Source organism: Haemaphysalis longicornis, unplaced genomic scaffold (assembly GCF_048455015.1).
Source record: "Haemaphysalis longicornis isolate Haplotype H1 unplaced genomic scaffold, Haemaphysalis longicornis Haplotype H1 scaffold_5, whole genome shotgun sequence".
Classification (NCBI taxonomy): Eukaryota; Metazoa; Arthropoda; class Arachnida; order Ixodida; family Ixodidae; genus Haemaphysalis; species Haemaphysalis longicornis.
Genome location: NW_027526385.1, coordinates 13957104 through 13981447, shown reverse-complemented (window position 1 = coordinate 13981447; position 24344 = coordinate 13957104). Strand labels below are relative to the sequence as shown.

Below are 24344 nucleotides of genomic sequence, written 5' to 3'. Positions count from 1 at the left end.
CTTGGCTTGGCTTGGATTAGATTTGGAGTGGATTGGATTAAAGTGGATTGTGTTGGATTGTGTTGCGTCATAGCCGCAGCACGTTGCGTCATAGCCGCGGCAGACGCGCTGGGGCCGGCGCACGTGCACTACTCTCTCTTCCGCGGTTTCCTCTTCTTCGGGCGCGCTGCGCATATAACCGGTGTGCCGTTCTCCTGCGAAGCAACATCCACGCTTGGCTCAAACACCTAGAGTCCTTGCCAATTTACAAGTACGCCAACGTCGTCATCGACTGGGACCGGCTTACGCAGTCCCCTCAACGTTATGCGCGCTATAAAACGCGGTCCCTTCACCGCTCCGCCTATGCGTCGCATCTACACAGGGGTTCCCGCGAGGGGAGGTGGGAGTTTTTTCCAGGACAGGGGCCCAGTGGACCGCCCTTTGTTTCCATCCGTCATATGGTCGTTCAGACGATGGTAAGCCAGGTTAGAGACCCTAAGAAAGGTGCGAATATTGTCTATTTTATCTGATGACACTGTAGAATGCGTACAGAAAGTCGTGAGCTTTTTTGTGGATTTGCACGCTTTTATTTATTGGTGAAGAGCAGTGGCCTTTTCTTCCCGTCATCTCCCCCCCCCCCCCCTAATCCGCGATTTGCTGCGGTTGGCCACGCCGACACACTGAGAACTGCGCAGGGCTAAATGTAAGGGTTGTTGGAATGTTTAGCATGTACAAGCTGCTCATGAACAAAGTTGATATTGCATATGAGATAGCTAATGAATTTGAAATCGTTGCTACATAGCCAGCCAGTTCGTGAAGATATATTGGCTTGAGAGCACGAACCGCATTAGTTCCAGTTACTATCGAAGGCACCTGCACACGCTGGGCTTCCCTGAGTCTTGGGAGTGCAGGCCAGCGTAGCGTTATTCGGGGGCTATCCAACTGACCAACTTTGGCACTCACAAGTGGAAGGTGGCGGTAGTTACTCGCCTGGACAGGTGGCGGGTCCGGCGCCTCCCTCGTCACGGACAACCCGTCGTGCGGATCCTCCGCCTGTAGCTTTTCCGACGAAACGCAGTTTCCGGCTCCAGGCGCACAGCCTTTGACAGCTCCAGCAGTCACTTCCGCGACGCCCTGTACTGGGAGCAGCCCAGATTTATTCATTGATGTATAAGAACTAATTTGATAATTAAATCGCTGAGCCAGCATAGCAAAGATGCTGAGCGTTCGCTTTCTTTGTTTTGGCTCCAAATGTTTACGTATACTGTTGAAACGCGATCGGGTTTGAAAATGGCGGCGTAGCTGCTGAATTGGAATGTATCTTTTTTTTTTTGTAAAATCGCACACAGGTGATGCAAAAGCTTTTGAAGCTGTAGCAGCAGCTGTTTGTGAATAAAAAGATACATACTTCTTGCCATATCTCGGCTCAAATTATTCTCTAAGTCAAAGAGGGGATGCTGCAATAACTACGGGCAACACAATTACTTATAGGTCTTGCATACGTGCCACTACAATATCCACAAAATGTACCACTAAGGTAACCCCGTAAGCAGTTTATACAAGCAGCACGACAGGTGCATTCCGCGATACTTTCACTCAATTTAGACGTTTTTTTTGTAATTGTAGCAACAGGGAATAGACGTAATTTTGATCTCAGTAGTACGGCTACTGGACATCCGCAACGTCGAATGTGTACACGTCACATTACACCCAAAACATTGCAACTGTACAATGCGCTGGACATTTAGAAAACAGGAATGAGTGCTTGCCTTCGCCACCAGGTCGCCTTGGAACTCCTCATTAGGTGGATCTATGGGCTGCGGTGCCTGTAAGCGTAAGCAAATGATGACACGTCAGCATCGGTTACGCGCAGTAACCACGTTTGAACAAAGCAGGCGTCACGGAGAAAGTTGCCTGTCTTGCTTTGCGTGGGCTAACAACTATGTAGCAAGAGGGGAGCCAAGTAGCGAAATCTTAAATTCGTGAGAGTGTATGTATTGCTGTAGTCATAAACTGATCTCCTCGATGTGTACTCATCAACCTCTACTGTCATACGCCCTCATAATATTTAGTACCAGCGTGTGTGTATGCAACAAATTTTCATTTTGACTGTAAAGGGTGTTCCTTGCAGCCAAAATAGGCATGGCTACGGAGGTTTATTCGATGCGTAGAAAAACCACAACCATGCGCCCTAAAGGAGGTATGCACACAGCGCCTCGTTTCGTGTAGAAACATGGTTTGCCCATCCTATATAAGAGATTAAGGGAGGGCTGAGTATTGCGTGCCAAACCATGCGAAAAAAGAACTCAATCGAGAAAAAGTTTCCTCACAGTTTCACAATAGGTGTAGAACTATTTGGCAGTGGAATATTATTTGGGGTTTAATCTTACACAGAATCATAGCTGCTCATAACTGCTCAAACGTCTAATAGAAACACCTTTACTGTAAGCGAGCAAACCATCACACACATCAGTGAACCTGTGAGTGCATAACTTGTGAAAACATTTTGCCAATGACAGTTGCGCATGTGCCTGTAAGGAAAATATGCGGGGTGCCAAAGCTTCCACTTATGATGTCGGAATGTGTGAGCATCACTTATTATTGAGTTGTGAAAACGTTCGGGTAGGCATGTTGGCGTCGTTGCCAATGGGACGGCTGCTGTTACCTTCACTAGCAGATCCCCCAGAGTGATGTCTACGGCACTCGCGCGCCAGCACTTCGTGTTAGGATAGCAACCTAGCTCGCCCGGTCTGGTTCTTGTGTGCGCCCTCAACTCGTCACCATGAGCGATGGCGCTCGCCTCGCAATAGTTGCCTCTGCTATGCGATAATACTGCAACAATCACGGATAACCTGGAAAGCGCAAATTTACACCTGCGCTGTAAACGCTTTCGCGTATGTTGCACACCTAACTGCCAATGTTTAAACAATAGCAGTTTTTTTTGCCCAGAAGCAGGCGCACGTACCGTTAAGATGACGTCAAGGAAGGCCTCCGCTACATTCTTCTTGTTTTCTTCCTAAATAAAGAAGTAGAAAAATAAAATCTCACAGGTGTGCCCCACTTGTGAAATCAACCAAGTTGCTTCAGTTACGCCACTTAAGCAATGCAGCTGTGACGTGCTGGAGATGTAAGAAAACCTTAATAGATAAACAGTCACGTCAGGATGCACCGTACGGCAATACGCGCAGGTGTTGAGCAGTGGTCTTTTCTTGATCGGTTTTTATGTACAGTCGCTGCCACTGATACAGGGAACACGGCGCGCGTGGCCGTGCTTCTCGGGCCACCAAGCGGGCGCCGCGCGAAGTATTGCGGCGCAAGTGCAATCAGAGCCAGAGGCGGAGCCCGGCTGCGCGTCATCTGCTACGGCTCCAACCACTTCGGCGCACGCGTGCTTTGGGTCATAGAGTTTCTTGGTAACTATGCTACAGAGGAAACTGCGCCTGGTAAAGCATGTCGTCGTGGGGTTTATGGCAAGACCCCCGCTTTTGGCTTGGGCTTGGCATGACTATTGAATTATTAAGTGGTTTTGGGGATTTGCTTTCTTCACTATGCATTATCACGTCTACGAGCTACGAGGAAGCCGAAATCGTCCGTGTTCTGTGGTAGCCGTCTTCGGTTAAACAGCAGGCAGTTCCTGATCGTACCTGTAGTCGGTCATGCCGCAGTCGAAGGATGTATGACTGGGCGGGTAATATGCCGCCGTGAGATTTGCAGCTGAAGAAAAAAAGATACGAAACGTACTTCGATGAAGACAAGATACGACAGATCCGGGCGCCTGTATCCGACCTATCTTGTCATCGTCCACGACATTCTCACGCCACGTTTTCTTTTGTTCTTCATGTGTAAACCAACTCGATCAGCAGCAAGTTTTGTTAAACTGTAGCTGACGGTCGGTGCACCGGTTCACCACGAAGGGGACGTTTTCATAGGTACACTCAAAAAACTTTATAAACTCTTCAAACAACTTATTATTTGACATAATGATAAAATAAATAAAAAAAGAGTCTGTAATGAGCTTCCCCTCAAATTATATCTTTGTTCGTAACTACCACCTTGGCCACAGAATAGTAGGCACCACCGTTCCGGCAAAAGTAAGCTTTACGTGCTTTTCCTTAGTTTTAAAACAGCCTGTCTTATTTTCCACTTCCCTAATTGAACACTATTCTTCGAGGTTTTGTAGCACTTCGTTTAAATTTGAGGTCACCCAAACGTTTGAATCCAAGCCAATGATAAAACTAAGGCGACCGTATGATGTAATGGCGGCCCATGACGACACAGACGGCCTTGATGTGAGCCGCATAGACGCTAGCGCCAGATTCCTCTATTGTGTATATTTTCAGAAACTCTATGGTTTGTGTAGTCCAAAGCGCGCGCGCAATCTAGGTTTCCCCGCTCGCGGCGAGGTCAGAGGAGCCGTAGCAGACGACGCTCAGCCAACTCCGCCGCTGGCCTTGATTGCGCTTGCTCCGGAATACTTCCTGTGGCGCCCGTCGTGGCGCTTCGCCGAGCGCGGCCAGCCTCTCCGTGTTCCCTGTATCAGTGGCCGAGACTGTACAATGCGCGTATTTAAGTACGATTACAGATTAACTAAGGCTTTGAATGCCCGCTAATTAGTACAGTTAGTACAAGAGGGTCATGAAGACATAGTTAACTTTGTTCAATTAGAAAGAATCAGCCTTTGGTAGCTGACTTCGTTGCACCTCGGCCTCCAAAGACGTTTTTAACGAAAACACACAAGAAATATTAAAAAAAAACTTTAAACTTTTGCGCTACAGTGATGCAACATGGGCCAGTCGCGGTTCATGGAGGTGGCTCAGGCCGGCGGTCGCCATTAGCACAAGCGAGATCACGTGACGTCATAGCGAAGTCGCAGGAAAGTAGCCATGGAGTCGCCATTGCGTCCAGTGTTTTCTTAAATATCATGATTATGTATGTGAGCTTGAGGATAAAATTGTTATCGTTGTTACCGGGACGAATAAGTCGTTTTGATGAGCTCATTCCTGGACAAACGTCACCAAAAGGTGGCATTTAAGTGCAAGTTGTAAGGATCCCCAGGTGGTCAAGATGAATTCGAAGCAACTCAGTACGACGCGTCTATAGCTCAGGCGCGTTAAAAGCCCACAATCAAATCGGTCACGAAAGCTCTCAGCTAACACTCCGAGCGAGGTTCATGCATGTAAATTTACGGAGACGATTCGGCACTCACTGTGAGGAAGAACTGGCGGAAGTTGACCACATTGGGAGGGTTGTATCGGTGAGGTAGGATGGACGTGAAGATCGTCGTTTCTGCGTGTTCGTATTAGCGGCACAAAACAGAAAACAAAGTAAGAGCGTCATCCTACTTCGAAGGAAAGGTTGTACGGGACAATGTGCGCAATGGTGAAGCGGGTACGTTCGTCTTGTACGCTGTAGGCTAAGATTACAAGGGGTGGCTGAAGCATAGGCCAGCAGGTGTAACGCAGAAGCTTGCGTGCTATTCATAAGCTCGTGGGGTCAGAAAAACTAAAAAAAAAATCAACTAACAAAGAACGGTTTGTCCCGTAGGTTGGCATTCGATTTGAAGTGATAGCTTTACTACGCCATGTCTAGTAAGATCATTCATCGCGTCGCAACGGCCTTGAGCAGCTGGAGTGCAAGTGTGGCGGGTTTGACGTCACGCCACGTGATCCGCTGCGGAGAGACGTCGCGGCTGCAGTCGCACGGAGCGTCACTGCTGCGGTATGTGACTGGGCGAGCGTTCAACAGCTGCTTCGCCTGTGATTGGTCGCTCAGTATCTCCTTGATAGAGCGCCGGCTGGGCTCTCTGTGGGTGTTCTTCAGCTTTCCCTCGTGATAAGCAGCTTTACAAGTGTTAAACGAGACCCATTTTTCACGTGTAGGCTTTTGCTGATTCTTGGTATTGTGCAATTCGTACACGTATTATCTGTTCTGGCTGCGTTTCCCGTGGTGCGGGCACTACTACAGTCGAACCTCCTTGCAGCGAACATCCATATAGCGAATAATCGGATATAGTGAAATAAATACAAAGCTTGTTTGGTCACGCTGTATTTCAATGACAGCTATTTTTTTTAAACGAAACAGAAACCTCGAGACCCGCGCGATACCTGCTGTAACGAAAATATATTTGGTTTCTGTGAGGCTCAAAACTCTACCCCGATAGGATTATTACTAAAAGCAAAATTTAACAAAAAATGGCTCAAAACAACCGTTTTTTAGAAGCTTGGAAAACCGCACTAGTAGAAACGGCTCTTTATTAAGTGGACACTTGTAAGGTCCACTTATGAGATTAGCGGCCAGGCGCCCGGGCTGCGCGTGGGAACCCGCCGCCCTGTCTGACGACGTAGCACTGCCAACACTGCAGAGCAGTCGACGCCAATTCGTCACGGCGCGCACGGGAGACGGATCGTCTGGCCCACCGCATACCACAGTGTTAATCACCCATTGAGAAAGCAGACGGCGCCGCCGGATTCCAGGAACCACCGTCAGCGTGACACGCGGAGGTGGTGGGATTACCGGCGTCGAAGCGCGCGCCCTGCAAGAAAGCATTGTTATAGCGCCCCCGCCGGCGCAGGGCACTGTCGCCGTCTTTCGCTTTCACTCCGCGGGGTCGCCCGCCCCTGCTCGTCTGTGAGCGTGCCGTTGACCCGAAGATGGCGGCGCCTCATTGAATATTCCGTAGCGCGCTGAGTGACAGCTGTCTACGTGAATTTGGGCACTCCCATACGCGTGTACGAACGCTACGGGGGCGTTCCCGAGAGAGGGTGATCTCGAGGTTTTATAAAGCCGGACTTGGCCGTTGGAAATCGTTCTCGTCTGAGCGCCGAGCTGGGCCTTTCCCGGCGGGACAAGGAGTCTCGACCGTTAAAGTTAGGTTGGGATTTGTGAGCCCCGTAGGCTAGAGGTTAACATTGCGTCGGAGGTTTAGGGTGCAGCGCCGTACCGGGCTACTAGACGGATCTTGCGGCGAGACAGAGTCTCGGCCGTGGCTTCTCGAGCGGTTGTGTACGCTCCGAGAGTAGGAAGAGTTAAACGAAGTTGAGCAGCTCGAGTGATTTGTGCACACTCGGAGCTAGCGTCTAGCTGCAGTTTGAAGTTTTTCTTTTCATTACTCATGTACCCAGTTTTCCTACTGTAAATAGCTGTATATAAACTTCCGTTTCACTTGATCAACCTCAACGCCTCAAGTTCGTCAATTCGACCGCCATCTCCAAGAACTTCAACACCATCGCCCTGCCAGCCTCCTGCCGAATCAACCGGAGCCCGGGCGATTGGGTTCCTGATCGACACCGGACTTCGGGGAAACGATCTTTACTACACTGAAAACCTTCATTCCACCAAGACTGCGAAAAGCGACGAGGCGAAGGCCGCATCCTCCTTCATGCAAATAAGGAAACAGGCCTGTTTTGCCGAACTACCTTTGTTCTGTTGCAATTTCACGATCTCACGTTCTGGTCTGTTTTGTTCGAAATGCCTCAAGGAGACAGATAACAATTACCTCGTTTAAAGCGGGTTAGAAGCCTAGAACAATGCGTTTTTTATCCAGGATTGTTGCGCAAACCAGGTTGCCGATTGGTTAGAGCCGTTTTTTACCTCCACGGTTAAAACGAATACCGGCTATAACAAACTAATTTACTTCCCTGATACTAATTTGTAACAAGGTTCGACTGTATCTGGATGTTTTCATGTGCATTATCTCTTGTCTGCTGCATTAAATATAAATTGGGAGTCAGTTATTGCTTACGTGATTCCATTTACGTCGCCAGTTCTTGCCCATCTCTCTGCCATATGGATATTCATCGTGCACCAATATTACGGATGAGTCTAGTCTAGCTCACACTCTAATTGATAAATAATGGTCTTACCGGCTTCACGTTCAAAGACACGCCTTGCACAAGCCCTCGCGGTAATCTTTGGAAGAGACCACGTTGAAGTTATAAATGGCCAGAAACGGTAGCAAAGGTGTCAACGCGTGTTCATTAAAAAGTGAGAATATTATTAAAAATGTAGGTTTTATACGTTTGATCTTGTATGTTTTGCATGAACTTGGCAAGCAGTGTTGTCAGGCGTGTTGTTACTGGCTCGAAGCGATTCTCAAGGGCGGTCACAGTCTTTTGAAGGTGCACACCGAAAGACTTTGGGCAGCGAACTGTGTGCGAAATCAGGTGACGAAACCATGCTCCAGTGTGCCCAACTCTAATTGGGGATGGTTGGATCCAACTTACGCAAGTTTTTTTTTTCAGTAGAAAAGAAAACATCCCTGAAAAGGGTCCTATCCTGTTCATTACTCACATTACACAATTTGGCGACGTTAATCGGCTGTTGCCAAATTTTCAGCTAGAAGTTTGTTCAGAGTTATAGCAGAGTCCTTCAATGCCTTTCTGGTCATGAAACTTCGCCGTCACGCTATGGGAGAGCTTCGTACGCTGCCCAGGGTGGCCGCGCCGCGGCGCTAGTGTTCATCGGAGGGCAGCCAGGGGCGTGGTCAGAGCGCGTTTGGCAGGGAACGGACTACGGAGCAAGACAAAACAGATGCTCGCCGCCTTATCAGCAGTGCGCTTTCGCTTTACGTGTCGTGGGCCACTCAAATCGACTTATCATTTTGTGAGTGTAGAAAAAATTTGGTGCGAACGGGCATGCTGCTACTGCGTTCCTTACTGCCGGTCTGGCTACAGAGCAGCGGCGGCCGCCCGATGCCCTCCGATCTGCGGTGGCGCCCCTAGCGGTCGCCTTTGTCCTCGTACGAAACTTGGCCGGGAGTTTTATGACCAGAGAAGCATTGAAGGACTATGGTTATAGCTTAAAATTTTGGCAGCATGCCGAATAACTGAATTTATTTTAACAGGTCGTGAGCTTGTATATGAGGTTAATTTCACAGGAGACCGAAAATAGGTCGATAAATAGTCATGGAGGGCGATAACATAATAACATCATAACGGAGAAGCAGCGTTTGCCTTTTAACAAAAATAAGCCCCACAAAACATCTTGCTAATCTACCATGCCAATTGTAGATTTGTTTGGAAGGCAAAAATAGTCGCAAGTTTCATGCTCAGCGTTCATGTCAGCTTGTTCCGAGTATTTAAACGGTCTACGTAACTTCAAAACTACCCTTGTTTTTAAAACTTTACAAAAGCAGCGGTACGTACCTTCACCCTTGAGATTTGATTGCCTGGAAACTGAGGTATACGTAATACACATCGTGCAGGAGAAGTGATGCATCTTATTCTTTGAGCATCGAAACAGTCGTTACGGAGGAGATCACTCACCCAATTTGTCGTCGGCACGCCATACGAACTCGAGTGCATTCAAGTTACCCCGCCAGCGGCGCTCAGTATGCTGTACTCTTCCGAGAAAGAGGCCGTCGAAGCCCATCTGGAAAGACGTGACCGAGTTACGCTTGCTGGTTTTCGCGGCGTCGGCGTGTATGTACGCGTAATCGGTTGAACGAACGCAGTAGCGACGGCAGAAAGAAAACGGAGAGGAGCGTCTTGCGAAGGGTGAGGAGGATGGCGGCACGCGCGGCTATGGCTCTCTTATTGCCTTCTCCTGACTCTTGTTTCATGCGTCGACGGCACGGCCCTGACACATTCCCCAGACGCTGTTCCATTCGCCGCTAATCCAAACCACCTAAACACCGTTATCATGCATATGCGGTCGGCACTTCTCACGACGGGTTTGATTGAGCGCAGGTGGTAGACGCACCGCTCTGCTCGTTGAGTACACCCCCTGTTTCCCCGTCTCCTTGTGGGCGCGTATCTCTTTTTTTGAGAGAAGTAAGTGACCCTTTTCTTCGTTCAGTGTGCCAATTAAGGCTGGGCAGGGTTCTTCCCAATTTCGTGATTACGACTGAATACATGACGGGAGGTGTCTTTTGATATTTTAAGGACGTCGTGGCCAGCGTGAAGTTTTTAAAGCAAGATTTTCAAAAGAGTATTTAAGTACTGTTGCGCGTAAGAAATTGTGCCATGATATTGTCGATGTTGTGTTCCCTGTTCCCATGTACAGGGCTATGTACTGTGGAAGGCCCGGTAGCGATGTGCTTAAGAGGGTTAAAAGAATGCAGATTCAACCAGGGGTCAAGTCCTTTATGTTTAGGTTACATACAGGAACATTATTAGTACGAACGTTTATGGAAGAAAGGGGGTTATTCGTACCTTGGGGGACAGATTGTTTTAGTTGTAAATCCCCTGAGACAATAGATCATGTATTTTTGCATTGTTGGGAGGGAGTATATTTTTGAGATGTGCTCAGAGGACATTACACAAATATTTTCCACTAGATCCTCACAGTATACGTTTCCTTGCAATAGAGAATGAGGATAGAGTGCTTTACGATTTAATCATAGTACTGGATCTCCAAATATATGGCGCGCACGTACAACAAGGTTGTACAATGATGTTGATGCGCGATGTGCAAGAGAGTATTTCAAAGAGAGCATTGGTCGATTTGTTGAAGTTAGTATGTTCCACCAGGAACTAACTGATTGGCTGCCACAAATAGAGCAACTTCAATATGAGGGCATTTTAAATTGACAAAGTCAGCCCTGTAGTGGCTGGCAACTCCACCTCTTGTATGCTGAGATGTAATCTGTTGTGAATTGTCAAAGACAGGCAATAAATAAAAAGCGCGTATCTTAATCGGTAATACCACGGGCTCTCGCTCCCTTTTTTTATTCGGATCTAGGTTTGATCCCTACCGGTGCCAGTAGTTTTTTTATTTAACCTAGGAGTTTTTCTGCTGACGCGGACGCGAAAATGTCCTTCGCTGTATACTGCATCGCAGTAAAATGCAACCAAATCGACAAAACCTCTCTGTTGGGCATTTATAGTGCAGCTGGGAGTCATAAGCCTATTTTACGTCAATAAAGAGTGCGATGATTAATTGCCGTCGAGTCTTTGCCTGCTTAACATGTCTTGCAAGGGAAATGACGTTAGCGATGCTGCTCCGGCCCTTGAGGAAGCCTGACCTCTGCGACGGATATATACTTGTCTCAGTGAGATCCCAGTCCAAGCGATTCAGTGTCATTTTCTCCATTAGTTTTCCAACGCAGCTGAGGAGCGGAATTGGTCGATACGAGTCAATGTGCGTGGGCACCTGGCAGGTTTCAAAACTGGTAATATGCGGGCGCGCTTCCACTCTGGTTCAAGTTGGCTGGTCTCCCAAGAATAGTCATCACTGAGAGAAGCCACCGCTTCGCATTAGCACCTAGGTGGCTCAGAACCGCGTAGCTAATGCCGTCATAACCTGGGGAAGAACCTTGCTGAACTGAGGCCAGAGTGGCCTCGAGCTCCGCCATGGAAAACGGTGTGTCAAGGAAGGATGTGTTCGCTGATGGAGGGCTCATTGCTCTTACGATGCTTGATGGAAGTTGCCCTTGCGCGGCGGTGATTTTAGCACAGAAGGCTTCGGCTACATCCATGTCAGTTATCTTCATTGTCAAGGAAATTGAGGTGAGGGAAAGTAATTTAGCCCGTGGCGCACGGATACCCCGAACTAGACTGCATATCCACGTGAGGGGCGTCCTGGGACCTAACTCGGAGCAAAAAAAATCCATTCACGCTTGTCGAGCTTTTCCAAATTTCTCTGAATGAGCTTATGAGTGCGTCTAGCCACTCATACATTTGCGATCGCTAAGGCCTTCCGAGCACGTCTTTCTGCCATTCTACGGATCGACCGAAGATTGTTATATCTACGGATCGACCGAAGATTGTCTTATTTAGCGTCAGCCACAGTTAAACTCGCTTTTACCATTAAATGCTCTCTCTCTCTCTCTCTCTCTCTCTCTCTCTCTCTCTGTCTCTCTCTCTCTCTCGCTCTCTCTACATTACAGGTAATACTTGCAAGTCTGGAATAGCTGCTGCACAGAGTGTGGTTACCGCACGGACCTGCGCAAAGAGGGAAGCCTGCTCCCTGGAGTGGCCGTAGGGGTCCAGTTGCCAGACTGCGCGGGGCAAGGCACAGGGGCCGAACGTGGCGTTGATCCAGCGCATTCCCAGCGTCATCTGGTCGATGATGTCAGAGTAGTGGGTCGTCGCCTCGTCGTTCATCACCAGTCCACCGTTGACGAGCTCCACGCGGCCTGAGAAAAAAATTCGCTTGCTCGACATCCCCCTCGCCAGCCACAACAGCGCTCGACAGTGGATAAGTCAACTGCGGAAAAAATGGAAGCCAATGCTCCACCTTTTCTCTCGCCTCTCAAACAAATTTCGCGGTGCTCACCAATCGGCGTGCCTCACGCTCTGTCGGGCGGTAGCGGTCGGTCGTCTCACTTATGGTGCTCCGGCCTACAGTGTATCCTCGACTCATAAGAAGCATTTAGCCCCCCTTTAGCGGGGCGTGCCCCACACCATCACTGGATTTCCAGGCATACCCGCATCGATGCTCCTGAACGGGCTGCTCCTCTGCCTCCCATGCAAGAGCTCCTCGCAGAAACGCTTGGGCAACATGACCTTAGGCGGACATTAACGCCACAGGGGGCTCCATTCTCCGCCTGGGACTTGCGCATTCTTCCGACGCTTCTCTCGGCCTCACCACCGCCGACCCCTTGGTCACTCCCGCCTGTCACAGTGGCCCATCTGCGAACTGGTGTCCCCGTACCCGACAAGTTGCCCGTGAGAAAGCCCTTCAGGGCTTCCTTGCGACAAAATTACCATATGAAGGGGACCTTTACACGGACGCCAGCCTTTCGCCTTCCCATATGGGTCTGGCCTGGCGCTGCCCAGCTCGGCCGGACCTGGACGGCTGTCATTCGGCCAGGACACCATTTGTCTCCATTGGAAGCGGAACTGCAGAGCATCCTCAGTGCATTGGATCACCTGACCTACAGTATTGCAACGCCACGTTTTCGATCCTCACGGACCCTCTTCAGGCACTTCAAGAACTCTGCAAGCCCAACTATGCACGAAATACAACACATGCTCGCCATTCTGGCTCGCAATGGGGCCACTGCCCGATTAGCATAAGTGCCGGGTCACCCGGACAAGGATGGGCGCAACCAGGCTGCACACGATGCAGCAAGGGAGTGTCTCGCTAGTACGCCTCCCCTGAACGACGACGCTTCGCACCCCTCTCATGACCCAATTGCCTTCAACTTAACCGCGCACGCCACGCTGGGAAGGTACGCCTTGCGTCCGTTACACCCGCTGGCTACCTGGCTCTGGCACCTCCGATGCCTCGCTCTGCGGGAATATTCATAAATAAAACTACTCCTAACGAAGTCATCCCACCCCACATCATGAGAAAATGGATTCACCCGGCAAGATCTACACCTCCTTACTGACTCTGCTGTCAAACGTGAGTGTTCGCCACCCTCAACCACTTAATCTGGCACTGCGCCGCATTTTCCTTGTACCGCCCAATACTCATCAACGCTTTGCGACGTGATTCCTCTCAATACGCCCGCCTTGGAAGACCGTAATTTTCTCGCAGCCCTCGGGGTGTTCGGCCTAGAAAGTGGTCTCTCAAGATCAGTGTAAACCGGGGCCTATCCGGTCCTAATAGTTGGCTTGAATGCGCTCACATGATCTGCTGACGGCAGTGATCTCTTCTATGGCGTTCAAGGACCCACCATTTGTTCTACTCGGCTACTCTTCCCGGCCTCTTCACCCTCTTCCTTTACTATGGTCGCATAGCCTTCCCTTTGAAATAAAGGATTACAGCAGCAACAACAACAACAACAACAACAACCATCCTTTCACAAAGAAAGTTGAGAGAAGCGCAAAAGCTAAAAGTTCGTCTGACATTCGCTGACAGTGCATCCAATCGATCGCCGAACCTTTAGAGACCCAAATCGCAAACGACGAACAAAACTATGCGACGATTTTTTCCCGCACAAAGTAAACGCATCTACGAACTATCTAAGTGTATACCAATGCGCGGTTTGTAAACGCATACTATTTTACTCATTTTTATGTTCGATGGGTGTCTTATCTAGGGATGTTCAGGTATGTTTCGGGATGTTTCGAGATGTTCAGGTAACCATTTCGGCACAATGGAGGCCCGGTTTAAGGCCCGCCGCGTGTGTCCAGAGATCCAATCGGAGCTTTTCGGTCGACCAATCAGTCTATGAGTTTTTTGATGGAACGGCATCGGTCCCACTAGAAAAGCTTTCGCTTAAAAGAATCCCCCATTAGTATACCTGCTGGAACTTTCGTGGACCGTTCGCGGAAAAAAAGCCGATGCGGTATTGGGGACAAAGGTTCTGTTGACTTCCCTAACTGATTCAGGATTGTTCTACGTTCTCTAACGCTCGACTCCACAGATTTTCTTCTCCTGCTATTGCATTTGTTACTACGCTCCAATTTTATGTAATTTTATCCTTCCTCTTATTTATTAGCTTTACCCGACTCCATATCCCTTGCTTTTTTCGCCTCAGTGTATTACTACTCTTCTAGAGCACTGCTGTTATAGGGCTTACCTCTTCAGTATTAAACCCAGTTATTTTAATAAATGTGCACAATAACCTTGAATTATTGTAATACCTATTTAACTCAACCTGTGTCTCTTTCGTCCGGTTCAATAGGAGCTAGAGGCATGAATATGCAGCCTAATGAATTAAATAAAGCATTGATGTTGATAAGGATGCTTAGAGTATTAGGCCTAACTTTTACTCAACAGGTACAACGCATAGTATGAGCCATAGGGGCAGCAACACGCATTTTGCTTTGATTTTATTTTATGCGACCGCAAAGGATAAATACATTCTGAAAATGCGAGCTATGATTTCGTTCACGTGGTCGACGTTAGTTGCTGAGCTGTCCTCAAGATATCTCAGGCTGATAAGATGCCGTATTGGGACCTCTCCGCCATTTTGTTTGAGTTGCTAAACAGCTTAGAGCTTTTTATATTAACGCTTCTTCCTGTCATTGTTTTTCGAATTTTCATTCCAACGGTACAGAGAAGCGGATGATGATTGCTGAAGTGTTATAACTACTTTGTTTGCGTATTTCTAGAGGTATCTTCTGAAGGTAATGTCCAGAGTACTTCTACAAGGGGCGGCAAATAAAAAGAGCCGTTGATTTTTTGATTTTCTGACGTATATTAAAACCTCCCGCAACTGCCATAGACTCGTGAACACTTTTGAAGACTTCACATGCCGAGCAAAACAACACTTCCATCGCAGTCGGCTAAAAATTGTTTTTTATACTTTTTGACATGGGCTGAAATGCGCCTCCCTGTCCCGTGCACGGTTTTAAAAAACCACATATGTTTGGAGACGTACCTTCAGAGATGAATTTCTTCATGATGATCTTGAAGACCTCGTTGCTTTCCTCGAACCATTTCTTAAACAGGGCAATCTCCGTCACGCTGAACATACGTTTCTTGTTTTTCAGCAGCTCGCCGCTCACCGAGTTCAGAATGGCGCTCGCTTCTGGAATGGGATGCGGAATTAAGGACATGAGCTCGAAAGGACATATGTCTTTGCTGTGGTCTTCCACATATGCACTGTGCTTAGGAACATTAAGTCGCCTGTGTCTGGTGGGATAGGATGGTTACCCGCTGCCCATGATTCTCCACTTCGCCTTCTCGTGTTGTTCCAATGAACGTTCCTCTCTCTCTTTCCCCCCCCCCTCTCTCTCTCTCTCTCTATCGCTCTCTCTGGTGTCTCTTCGAGCTTAGCGATACCACGGCACTTTTAGGCAGTATAATATAGTTCCTATATCCCTCTATGTCTCAAATGCACTTGCGGGAATGCATTTTACGGTACTTGCGCGTACAAGAAGTGAATTACGTGCGGCCGTAGACTTTGGGGCTTTTCTGTACGGCGCAGCGGAGGGTAAATTTGTTAAGTAACATTCCTTTGTAGTTTTATCAACAAAATCGTAGTTAGCTGGAAAGTTATCTCTCTTTTGTGATTGGTATTTTTAATAGCCGACACGCATAATTTTTCATTTCGTCTGGAAACCTTGCTCAGATGATGATTCCCGCGGGTAATTTGGAAGCACCGGTGTGCAAGGCAACCTTCCCATTTGCCGCTCAGCTTGCACCAACGAGATCAATACAGTAAACTGTGGCTTTTGCAGTCATAAGATTCTGCACTTTTCTGAGATCTAGCTCCACACTTTGGCGGCATGTAATGACACGAGAGAGTAGGCTCACTTGGAACGTTGTCGTCAAAGACTTTCTGCGAAGCGACGTCCATGTGGGAGTGGGGCACAAAGTGGATGTTTATAACGCCGGGCATTGCCTTGGGGCAGAGCTGCAGCAAAGGATGTTGGTCTGAATAAGTTTGTGGACCATTTATGTTCGGTATAACAATGGTTAAATGATACAAAGAAGGTATATTTGCATTTAATTGCATTGAAAGTGTAAAGTGCCGGAAGCTTTTGCAGAACGCCGCCCTAATGAAGCAGTCACATGGAAGCACGACAGGTTCTCATTAAAAGTTCGTGCACTAGTTAAGCGAAGTAAAGAGAGCGGGGCATAATCAAGGTACATTATTCTGTATTTAGGGAGCGCCACCTCGACAAAAGAATACGGGACAACTAAGGACAAATGGACAAGACTTAAGAAAGCACGGGAGCCATAAATTTCCTAACTGCAAGAAAGTATGGGTGTACTTTTTAAAATCTAGATTGTAAGCGGTGTAGCCGTAGGGAAGATTTGTCCCGACGCTTGGGGAAGTGGTGCTGCCATTTTTAATGACTTTCCAAAGCACTGTGCAGCAGCTCACCGTAAATGCGCAGTGCAAGCCGCTTCCCGGAGACTTTGCCTCTTTGTTTGCGACGCTCGTAGGTTTCGGTTTGCTTTTGGCGCTTCCTGTAGGTGTGTTCACACCCCCGGCCATTCTACCGCCGGCAACAGCTGGATCCAAAGCAGCACTGGAGGCGGAGGTAGCATCGCAGAGGCAGGCGCTGGCTATGGCCGTGACAAACAGCAGCCATCCACCCCTCATTGTTGTCTGTGTGGAAGTACGGGCACTTGAAGGGACCCTGCAACACTTCTTTCCACTTTTTTTGAAATCTTAAATGCTTGCACACGTAGTCACCCAACGCATCAAGAACTTAGATTCGGGGCTCGCGAAGCACCTTAGCGAAAAATTACTGCTCCATGCCCATCAGATAACTTGGAAACTTGGTCAAAATGTTTTTCTCTCTTCCCCGGTCTTGACGTTCTTCGACCGCTCGAATTACGTCATTAAGGCCATGTAGCAGCTATTGGCCAGCCTTCCTTCAGTTGCAGCGATGAACGCTTTACGATAGCAACTTTGAAAATAAAGCCACAAAAAGAAAGCAGAAAACGGCAGGTGGGACGAGCAAATCACGCAGTGCCGCTCAGTGCTGGCAAAAACTATAGCTTTCACAGTGGTTCCAGAGGCGAAGGAAATAGTGAACGCGCTTATAGCAAGTGTTGCAGGGTCTCTTTAACTTGTGTCATCTATATTATTTGTACAGCCGGCTAAAAAAGGTTACGGGTGAAAAGCAGACAAAATTTGGGAATCCCTGCTTTTTTATTTGGAAGAAGGTAGCTAAACACCATACATTAGGACTTGGTTCCAGGGTGGGGGAGAAATTAGATTTTGTTGTTATTATGCATTATTATACATTATGCATGAGTTTGTTTCGCTATATTTGTTTGTTTCCACTTTCTGGTGGCGATAAAGCTTTTATCCATGTCCACGTTTTATTCATTGCGGCATTATGTCGTCGCCTGCTTGCGCACATTGCAAAACATGTTTCGCTTGCTATACATATTCTCGTTCGGTGGTTACGGGAGTATGCCCGATTGGCAGGAGTTCCGTAGAACAATCGCGCCATCTATTTCAGAGCGCACGAATCGTTCCCGTGTTGGCAGAATGGAAGATTACCGGGTCTATAGTGTAACAAAATTACAGCGCACTATGCCAGGTGTCTTGCGTGAGAAAACATGTATGAAAATTTTCTTGTCTCATGCTCAGTTCGAAGAGGAACAGCAGACGGAACGGTCGTCTTGATGAAGGCACTTTAACTACGAATGCTAATCAATACATGACAATTCCTCTATCGGTGGTTTGGGCACCAATTCCGCCCTGTACATTTTCAAATGAGTAGTAGAGAGAGTATGCGTGAAGTTAACTTTACCTAAAGTGCATGCAATTACCGAGAACATCAAGTTTCTCGATAATGAACTAATGTTTTGTGGCAGTCAGAAGTGCACCATAATTATTCGTCACGTTAGGGTGTCTTCCGCAAACTATGCTTCGAATTCTTTTAGCAACAAAGACAACTGCGCGAGTTTACTTTGTTTGAGCTTGATGATGTAAAATATGAAAAACGGTACACGGTTGTGGCTAGCTTGGCTTGTTACCAGTATTTGCAGACAAGACACTTTATTCAATAAAGGTACATGAACTTTCGTTGTTTTTGGCTGTTTTCTGCCATTTGCACAGGAAATACGCTTGCACGGAATAACTGATGTGTCTGGCTACCCTGGCTTTTTTAGTCTCTTCGCGCAAGATAACATAGTTTTGACAGTACTGGTCTGCTCATCAGAGCTTATCGTGGTAACGAAGGTATTCACTGAAATAAAATCCGGTGCGGCCCATTTATATGTGAAAAGGGAAAACCGGTGGTAAGAACGCCGCCCAAAGGAGAGATAAAAACACATGGATGGCCACTGGTATTTCTATTAGGTTTACAGTGTTTCTTTATTTATTTCTATTAAAATATATTAGCTACTGCAACAGACAACTTACAAATTCCTGCGGACATGTTCACATTTTATTACTTTAGCTGTGATGCCTGAAGTGAGGTTGTACGGAAGCTCAGCGGTCGGCGAGAAAACTGTTGTCTATAGAGCACATCAAGGACTCCAGGAGCTTAAGCCCATTCTTTTGAATGTTGCCAGATGTTTCGTTGATATTGCGGAGACATCGAGTAACCATCAGTGGCCGACATGAAGGCTTACCTACACCCGATGTGGAGCTCCTACGGCCCCGGCGACGCTCTTCCTAGGGTGGCGTCGTCTTCGTACGTGCGGCTGAAGAGAAAGGCCCGACTGTCATGCGCTGTAGCAAACGGATTCCTCTCATTGTGTCTTCGCTTCGTCGACATTGCGCCGCCGTGTAGAAGTATCTCAAGCCGGCGGCCGACATTGGAGACTGACATCCGGACCGCGATTCCGATACTCTTCTGGTTTCTGGCCGTTCTGGTGCTGCTCGCGTTGTCCTCCAAACGGATGTGCCTGAAAATGATCGCCTGTGTTATGAAAATATGGCACGGAAGGCAAGTCGCAGCGCGTGAAAGAGTTTTACGGTGGTAGTCTGGAATGCGAGGTGTTACTGTTTTGACAAGCGGGTCTGCCCAATCTCGCCCGTGCTAAACAGCCTCACCGCTTACGGGGTACCGACTTGGAAGAGTGCGTGGTGCTTTTGGCAGTTCGGCAGGATTTACAAGAATGTGCAGGATTTCCAAGGATGTACTAAGGGACGATAAACGAACTAGAAAAAATCGAGGACGATATGGAGGGATAAATTTGGGGCATCAAACTGCATCGTCAAACTCTGCAGGGTAGGTGTAAATTGTCGGGAGAAACCATCCTCTTGCAGGCGGCACAAAACATGTTAATGATGTTGTTGACTATGACGATGATGATTGTTTCACACTGCCGCATACTCAGAAATGGCTCAGCAACAGTCCGCCACCTTGCGTCGGTCAAAATGGTAGTGGCGTGGGGGTTGCGTAGGGTAGTTGTAACACATTGTAACTACATTCCGCCAAAAACTACTTGCGTAATTTTTAAAGCGACGCTTTATATGGCAAGGGGAAGGAAAAGTCCTACGGCACCGTTTGTGCAGAAGAAGAAGAAGAAGAAGAAGAAGAAGCAGAAGAAGAAGAAGAAGAAGAAGGAGAAGGAGAATGGGAAGAAGAAGAAGAAGAAGAACAAGAAGAAAAAGATTTCTGTATTTGCAGTACAAAAATAGTGGTATTTTTTCCCAATCTCTAGATTGGAGTTATTCGCTACGACTCCCGTACTACACACCAATTTTTATAGCAGAATGTTTAGCAATAGCTTTCACTCGATGTAAAGTACCGGGACATGTATCTGAAATTGAGATTATCCAATTAAATGTCAGTTAACGATTGATGCGCAACATGACCATCCGCATACACGCGAGCCGAATGATTCAGGACTCCTGTGCAAGCCTACGCTGAAGCAGGCCGAACGCCAAATTTTGTCCGAGCTGAACAGCATTGTAAGGCACACGTGAGTTTTCATTTGTCTTGTTATGACCGAGACAAGTTAACGAGACCGCGTACGACGCAGGGATTCAGAGCCAGAGATAGCGGCAGGTAAGACAAGTCCCAGGTAAATTAAGTAAGTAAGATAGATGAGATGGAACATGCCGTTACCCCGATTCAAAGGCTTTTACTCGTCATCATCATCATCCCCGTTGAAGGTTTTTTAATGCGCCAAAAGTACGCCCTGATTGGCTTAGATCTTCCGGCCAAAAACTGGCTGCCAATCGGAAAAGACTGGGAGCAAGAAGGCAGCGACCGAGAAAGTTGCAATCAGGATTCTATTAAAACTGAAATACTTGTGAATACAGAGAGCAATGAATATTTTGAATAAATGATTCCTTAAAGATTGACAAATTTGGCAATGTTGTGGGCACACTTTTCATGAAAATAAAAACCATGGAGTGAACTCTGCTCATGAGTTCGGCGGTGCGGTCGTTTCCGATCGAGATTCTATTTCAACTGGAATATTTGTGAACACCGAAAGCAATAAAAATTACAAAAATGATTCTTTGAATATTGAAAAATTTCGCAATGTTGCGTGATCACTTGAAATAAAGAGTCGGAACTCTGCTCATGCGTTTGGCGCTGCGGTCGTTTCCGATGTAACTTGGGTGTATCCATTCGCACGTCACGTGGGAACAATTTTTATTTTTAGCTTTGGTTCGCACGCCGTGTGGGAACAATTTTTGTTTTGTTGGCACGCCACGTGCCAACAAAAATAAAAATTGTTCGCACGCCTTCGAGCCTTCGCCTGCTTCGCAACCAGCGCGGTCTGCGGTGTCCCTTTCAAATCACTCTGCTTTCCGCTGGCATATCCCAAGCTTTGTCGAGCTGCCCGCATAGATTTTGGCTAATTTGTGGTAGTAAGTAGCTCAGTAGTTTGTTAGTTGCAGCGATAAATTCGATAAAGGTGTAACCAACGTTGTATCCGCGGGGCCACACGTCGAGTTGTTGATTGATTGATTGTAGGGTTTAAAGCGCCGATGCAACGGAGGCGATGAGGCGCGCCGTAGTGGAGGGCTCCGGATTAATTTTGACTACCTGGGGATCTTTAACGCGCGCCGAAATCTCGTACACACGGGCGTTTTTGCTTTTCGCCGCCATCAGAAAAGCGGCCGCCACGGCCGGGAATCGAACCCGCAACCTCGTGCTCAGCAGCGCAACGCCTTAGCCACTGAGCCACCGCGGCGGGTACATGTCGAGTTGTTCTTAGTCAAATGCTTGAATTGTGTTTCGGGAAGTTCAGTGTTGAAGTTGTTGAAGTTGACTTGTCTCCCCCGTTTACTTTTTCTTTTTTGTAATTCCGGTAGGCATTCTGATGTAGCTCCACGGGGGAAAGCTCTACCCCTGTAGTTTTTCTGCGCTCTGTCATGTGTATGTTACCGATGAACAGCTCTCGGAGAACCATCGTGTTCAGCGGTTAAGTGCTTCTCATTGAAATATGCATATGTTTCTAGAAATAGATTGCTTGATGCTCACGGTCGTAGCCCAATGGGTGAGACGACTACCAGACAAAGGCTCGAATCGTGGTGGTGCCTGTGTGGTTTTTGGCGATTGTAAATGCTATGCGCACGGACGCGGACGGACATTCTGCGGTCCTAAGGTACTCCGGACCTAAAAATTTACTTCCTCCACGAATTCATCAAGGCCACAGGGATGCGCTGATCCGTACTATCATTTGTGTTCTCCCGCCCTTACGGAGCGTATGTGTTTACTTAAAGACGAAACGCGAAAATTTTGGTCTTGATGTCTGTCTGTCCCAAGGAGGATATAAAGACTTGCAAGTCTACCAAGATGTTTCAAGGGACATACCAAAGAGGGTATAAAGACTTGCAAGTCTTTATATCCACTTTGGTATGTCCCTTGTTTTAAAAATATTCTTGAACCAGGCTTGCATGAATGCAAAGCATTTCTAAGCTACTAAACGGAGGCTTGTATGAATGCAAAGCATTTCTAAGCTACTAAATGGGGTGAAATTTCCTGTGTTCATTTGCATTTTTTATTTGATTATAAATGAAAATACATGGCTGCATGATTTTTGCGAAGTAAATAAAAAAATCGATTTGAAAAATATGTTTTGACCTCAATATCCAAAAAGCGCTCGCGGTGCCCTCTCGTGGCAGGGTTGCCGTTCAAGCGTAACTGAAGGTTCTAGTAGATGGCACGAGCAGAGGAACGCGGGAAAATTAAATTGACTTTACCGAACCTCCGCTGCGTTTATCTTGAGAGGAACGAGAGGAGAGGAGAATTGGGCGGGAAAGTCTAGAGATGTATTTACGTTGCAGGGATGGCAGGAGGCTTCGGTCTTTCGACATTGGCAGGGAAGTGAGCAGACACGCGGTCAATTTTTTCATTACCAATCATTTTTCAATTCTGAAGCACCCATTTTAGCTCATTAGACCACTCTCAAGTAGTTGCCAATCCCCCTCAGTGGGGGAGACGTATAGACATTTTCTGGTCAGCACAGACAAGCGACGCATGGCGCCATCTATGATGCGTGTTTGAAGCTATATCCATGTGAATATGTGGCCATCAATGTAATCTCTCAGAACCCCTTGGTATTTTGTGGTCGCGTAGTGTAGTAGTTCCGCTCCTGCGAAGCGAACGTCCTAACCCGTGTTCAAACCTCGTTACCCCTTTTTTTTACATTTTCAAGAATTTGTCACATTTGAATATTAACATTACTGATCACGCATATAATCTATTTATAACATATTTATGCAATATAAATGGGATTACTGGTATTTTCGTTACCTTTTGGTCAGTTTTAGCTACAGCTTCTTGTAAATTTTGGAGGTTTTCCCCTTTTGGGTCGGTTTCGGGTGTTTCTGTTGAATACTTTTCTACAACGCTGTTTTCAACCATTGCATATCCGTTTTGGCTGTTATTTATTTCAATTCGTTTGCGTTTGCGTTGCGTTTGCGTTTGCGTTTGAACAATAATTCGGCTGGTTTTGTGTGCTTTAAGTACGTTTATGCTTATTTTATTTACGTTTATGCTTCTGTTACTTGTTTTTTCCCCCTGAGACGTTTATGCTGTGATATAATCCCCATAAGCAAGCTCAGGTGACGGCTGGCTGTGCTGACCAGGAAACACATATACGCGTGCGGGGGAGAGAGTGAGATAGAGAGAGAGAGAGAGAGATAAAGATTGTTAAGGGCAGTGTATTCATGCCATTACCATAAAGGGGAGGAAGAAGAAGGAACAAGCTCGCGCATCGCTTCAGAGAACCCCGGCACGATCAACCAGCCCCAGCTCTACGACTTTGTCCGCCCGCGGCGCCTGTTCGGACCCCATTGACATCCTTCAAGCGCTGAGAGATGGCTAGTACAGTAGATGAGACAGGCGCGTCAACGGCCGGTACAGAAGGCACGGGTACGGGTACGGGTACAGCACAAGGTACGTAGCTCGTCCTGCTCCTGTCATGTGAAATAGCGTAACGGCGCCGCTCACTTTTTTTACTCACATAACGGCTGCAGCGATGGGGCGAATCAAATCGCCGTGACCTAAATCACGTGAGATGACGCTAGGTCTAGAAGCGATAAATATTAATTGTGTTGTTGGGCTAGGGGAGACCAAAAGCGAAGTTGCAGAGGACGCCGAGTGTTATGTCTCAAGATGTGAGATACGACAGTGCTGCCTTAATTCCCGTCGAGTGAGAGCTGTGATCGATTGATTGCGGGGTTCAACGCGCCTAAGCAGCACCAGAGCAATGAAGCGCGCCGTAGTGGAGGGCTCCAAATTAATTTTGACCTCCTGGCGATCTTTAACGCGCGCCGAAATCGAGTCACACGGGCGTTTTCGCTCTTCGCCTCCATCAGAAAAGCGGTTGCCACGGCCGCGAGCGAACCGGCATCTTTGGGTTCATCAGCACAACGAATACGCCTCGAGCGCTGCCTGTAGGGTCGCCACATTTTGAAATCCTCCTAGCGGCCCGTTTCGAAAGCAGCCGCGGAGGTCTCCGTCCCGTTCCCCACTGTGGCCTCTACTTTTGCGGCACGTTCACGGCTGATATTTACCGTTTGTGGGCGTTGGAAATCCATGTTTATGAGGAGCAGTCACTTTGTTCGCAAATGGGGTGTGTTTACGAGAGTGTAACTGTTTCTGACGTTATTTTAGTGTGGTACATTTGGCCTGCGCGAGCGCCAG

The 24344-nt window shown here is 47.6% G+C and overlaps 1 protein-coding gene across 1 annotated transcript in view; it reads right to left on the bottom strand.

The window, feature by feature from the left end:
• The window catches only part of LOC144137890 (lysosomal alpha-mannosidase-like), an 83032-nt gene extending 64040 nt beyond the window's left edge, over positions 1-18992 (bottom strand). Inside the window, exons 1-10 of the mRNA XM_077669905.1 lie at positions 18862-18992; positions 16649-16876; positions 16075-16174; positions 15197-15346; positions 11862-12055; positions 9243-9348; positions 5186-5265; positions 2945-2995; positions 1749-1805; positions 970-1113 (exon numbers count right to left, since the gene is read on the bottom strand). Of these exons, the coding sequence (XP_077526031.1) occupies positions 970-1113; positions 1749-1805; positions 2945-2995; positions 5186-5265; positions 9243-9348; positions 11862-12055; positions 15197-15346; positions 16075-16174; positions 16649-16870 (1104 nt within the window). The 5' untranslated portion in view covers positions 16871-16876; positions 18862-18992. The remainder of the gene's footprint in view (positions 1-969; positions 1114-1748; positions 1806-2944; positions 2996-5185; positions 5266-9242; positions 9349-11861; positions 12056-15196; positions 15347-16074; positions 16175-16648; positions 16877-18861) is intronic.
• Between the last annotated feature and the right edge of the window lie 5352 nt (positions 18993-24344).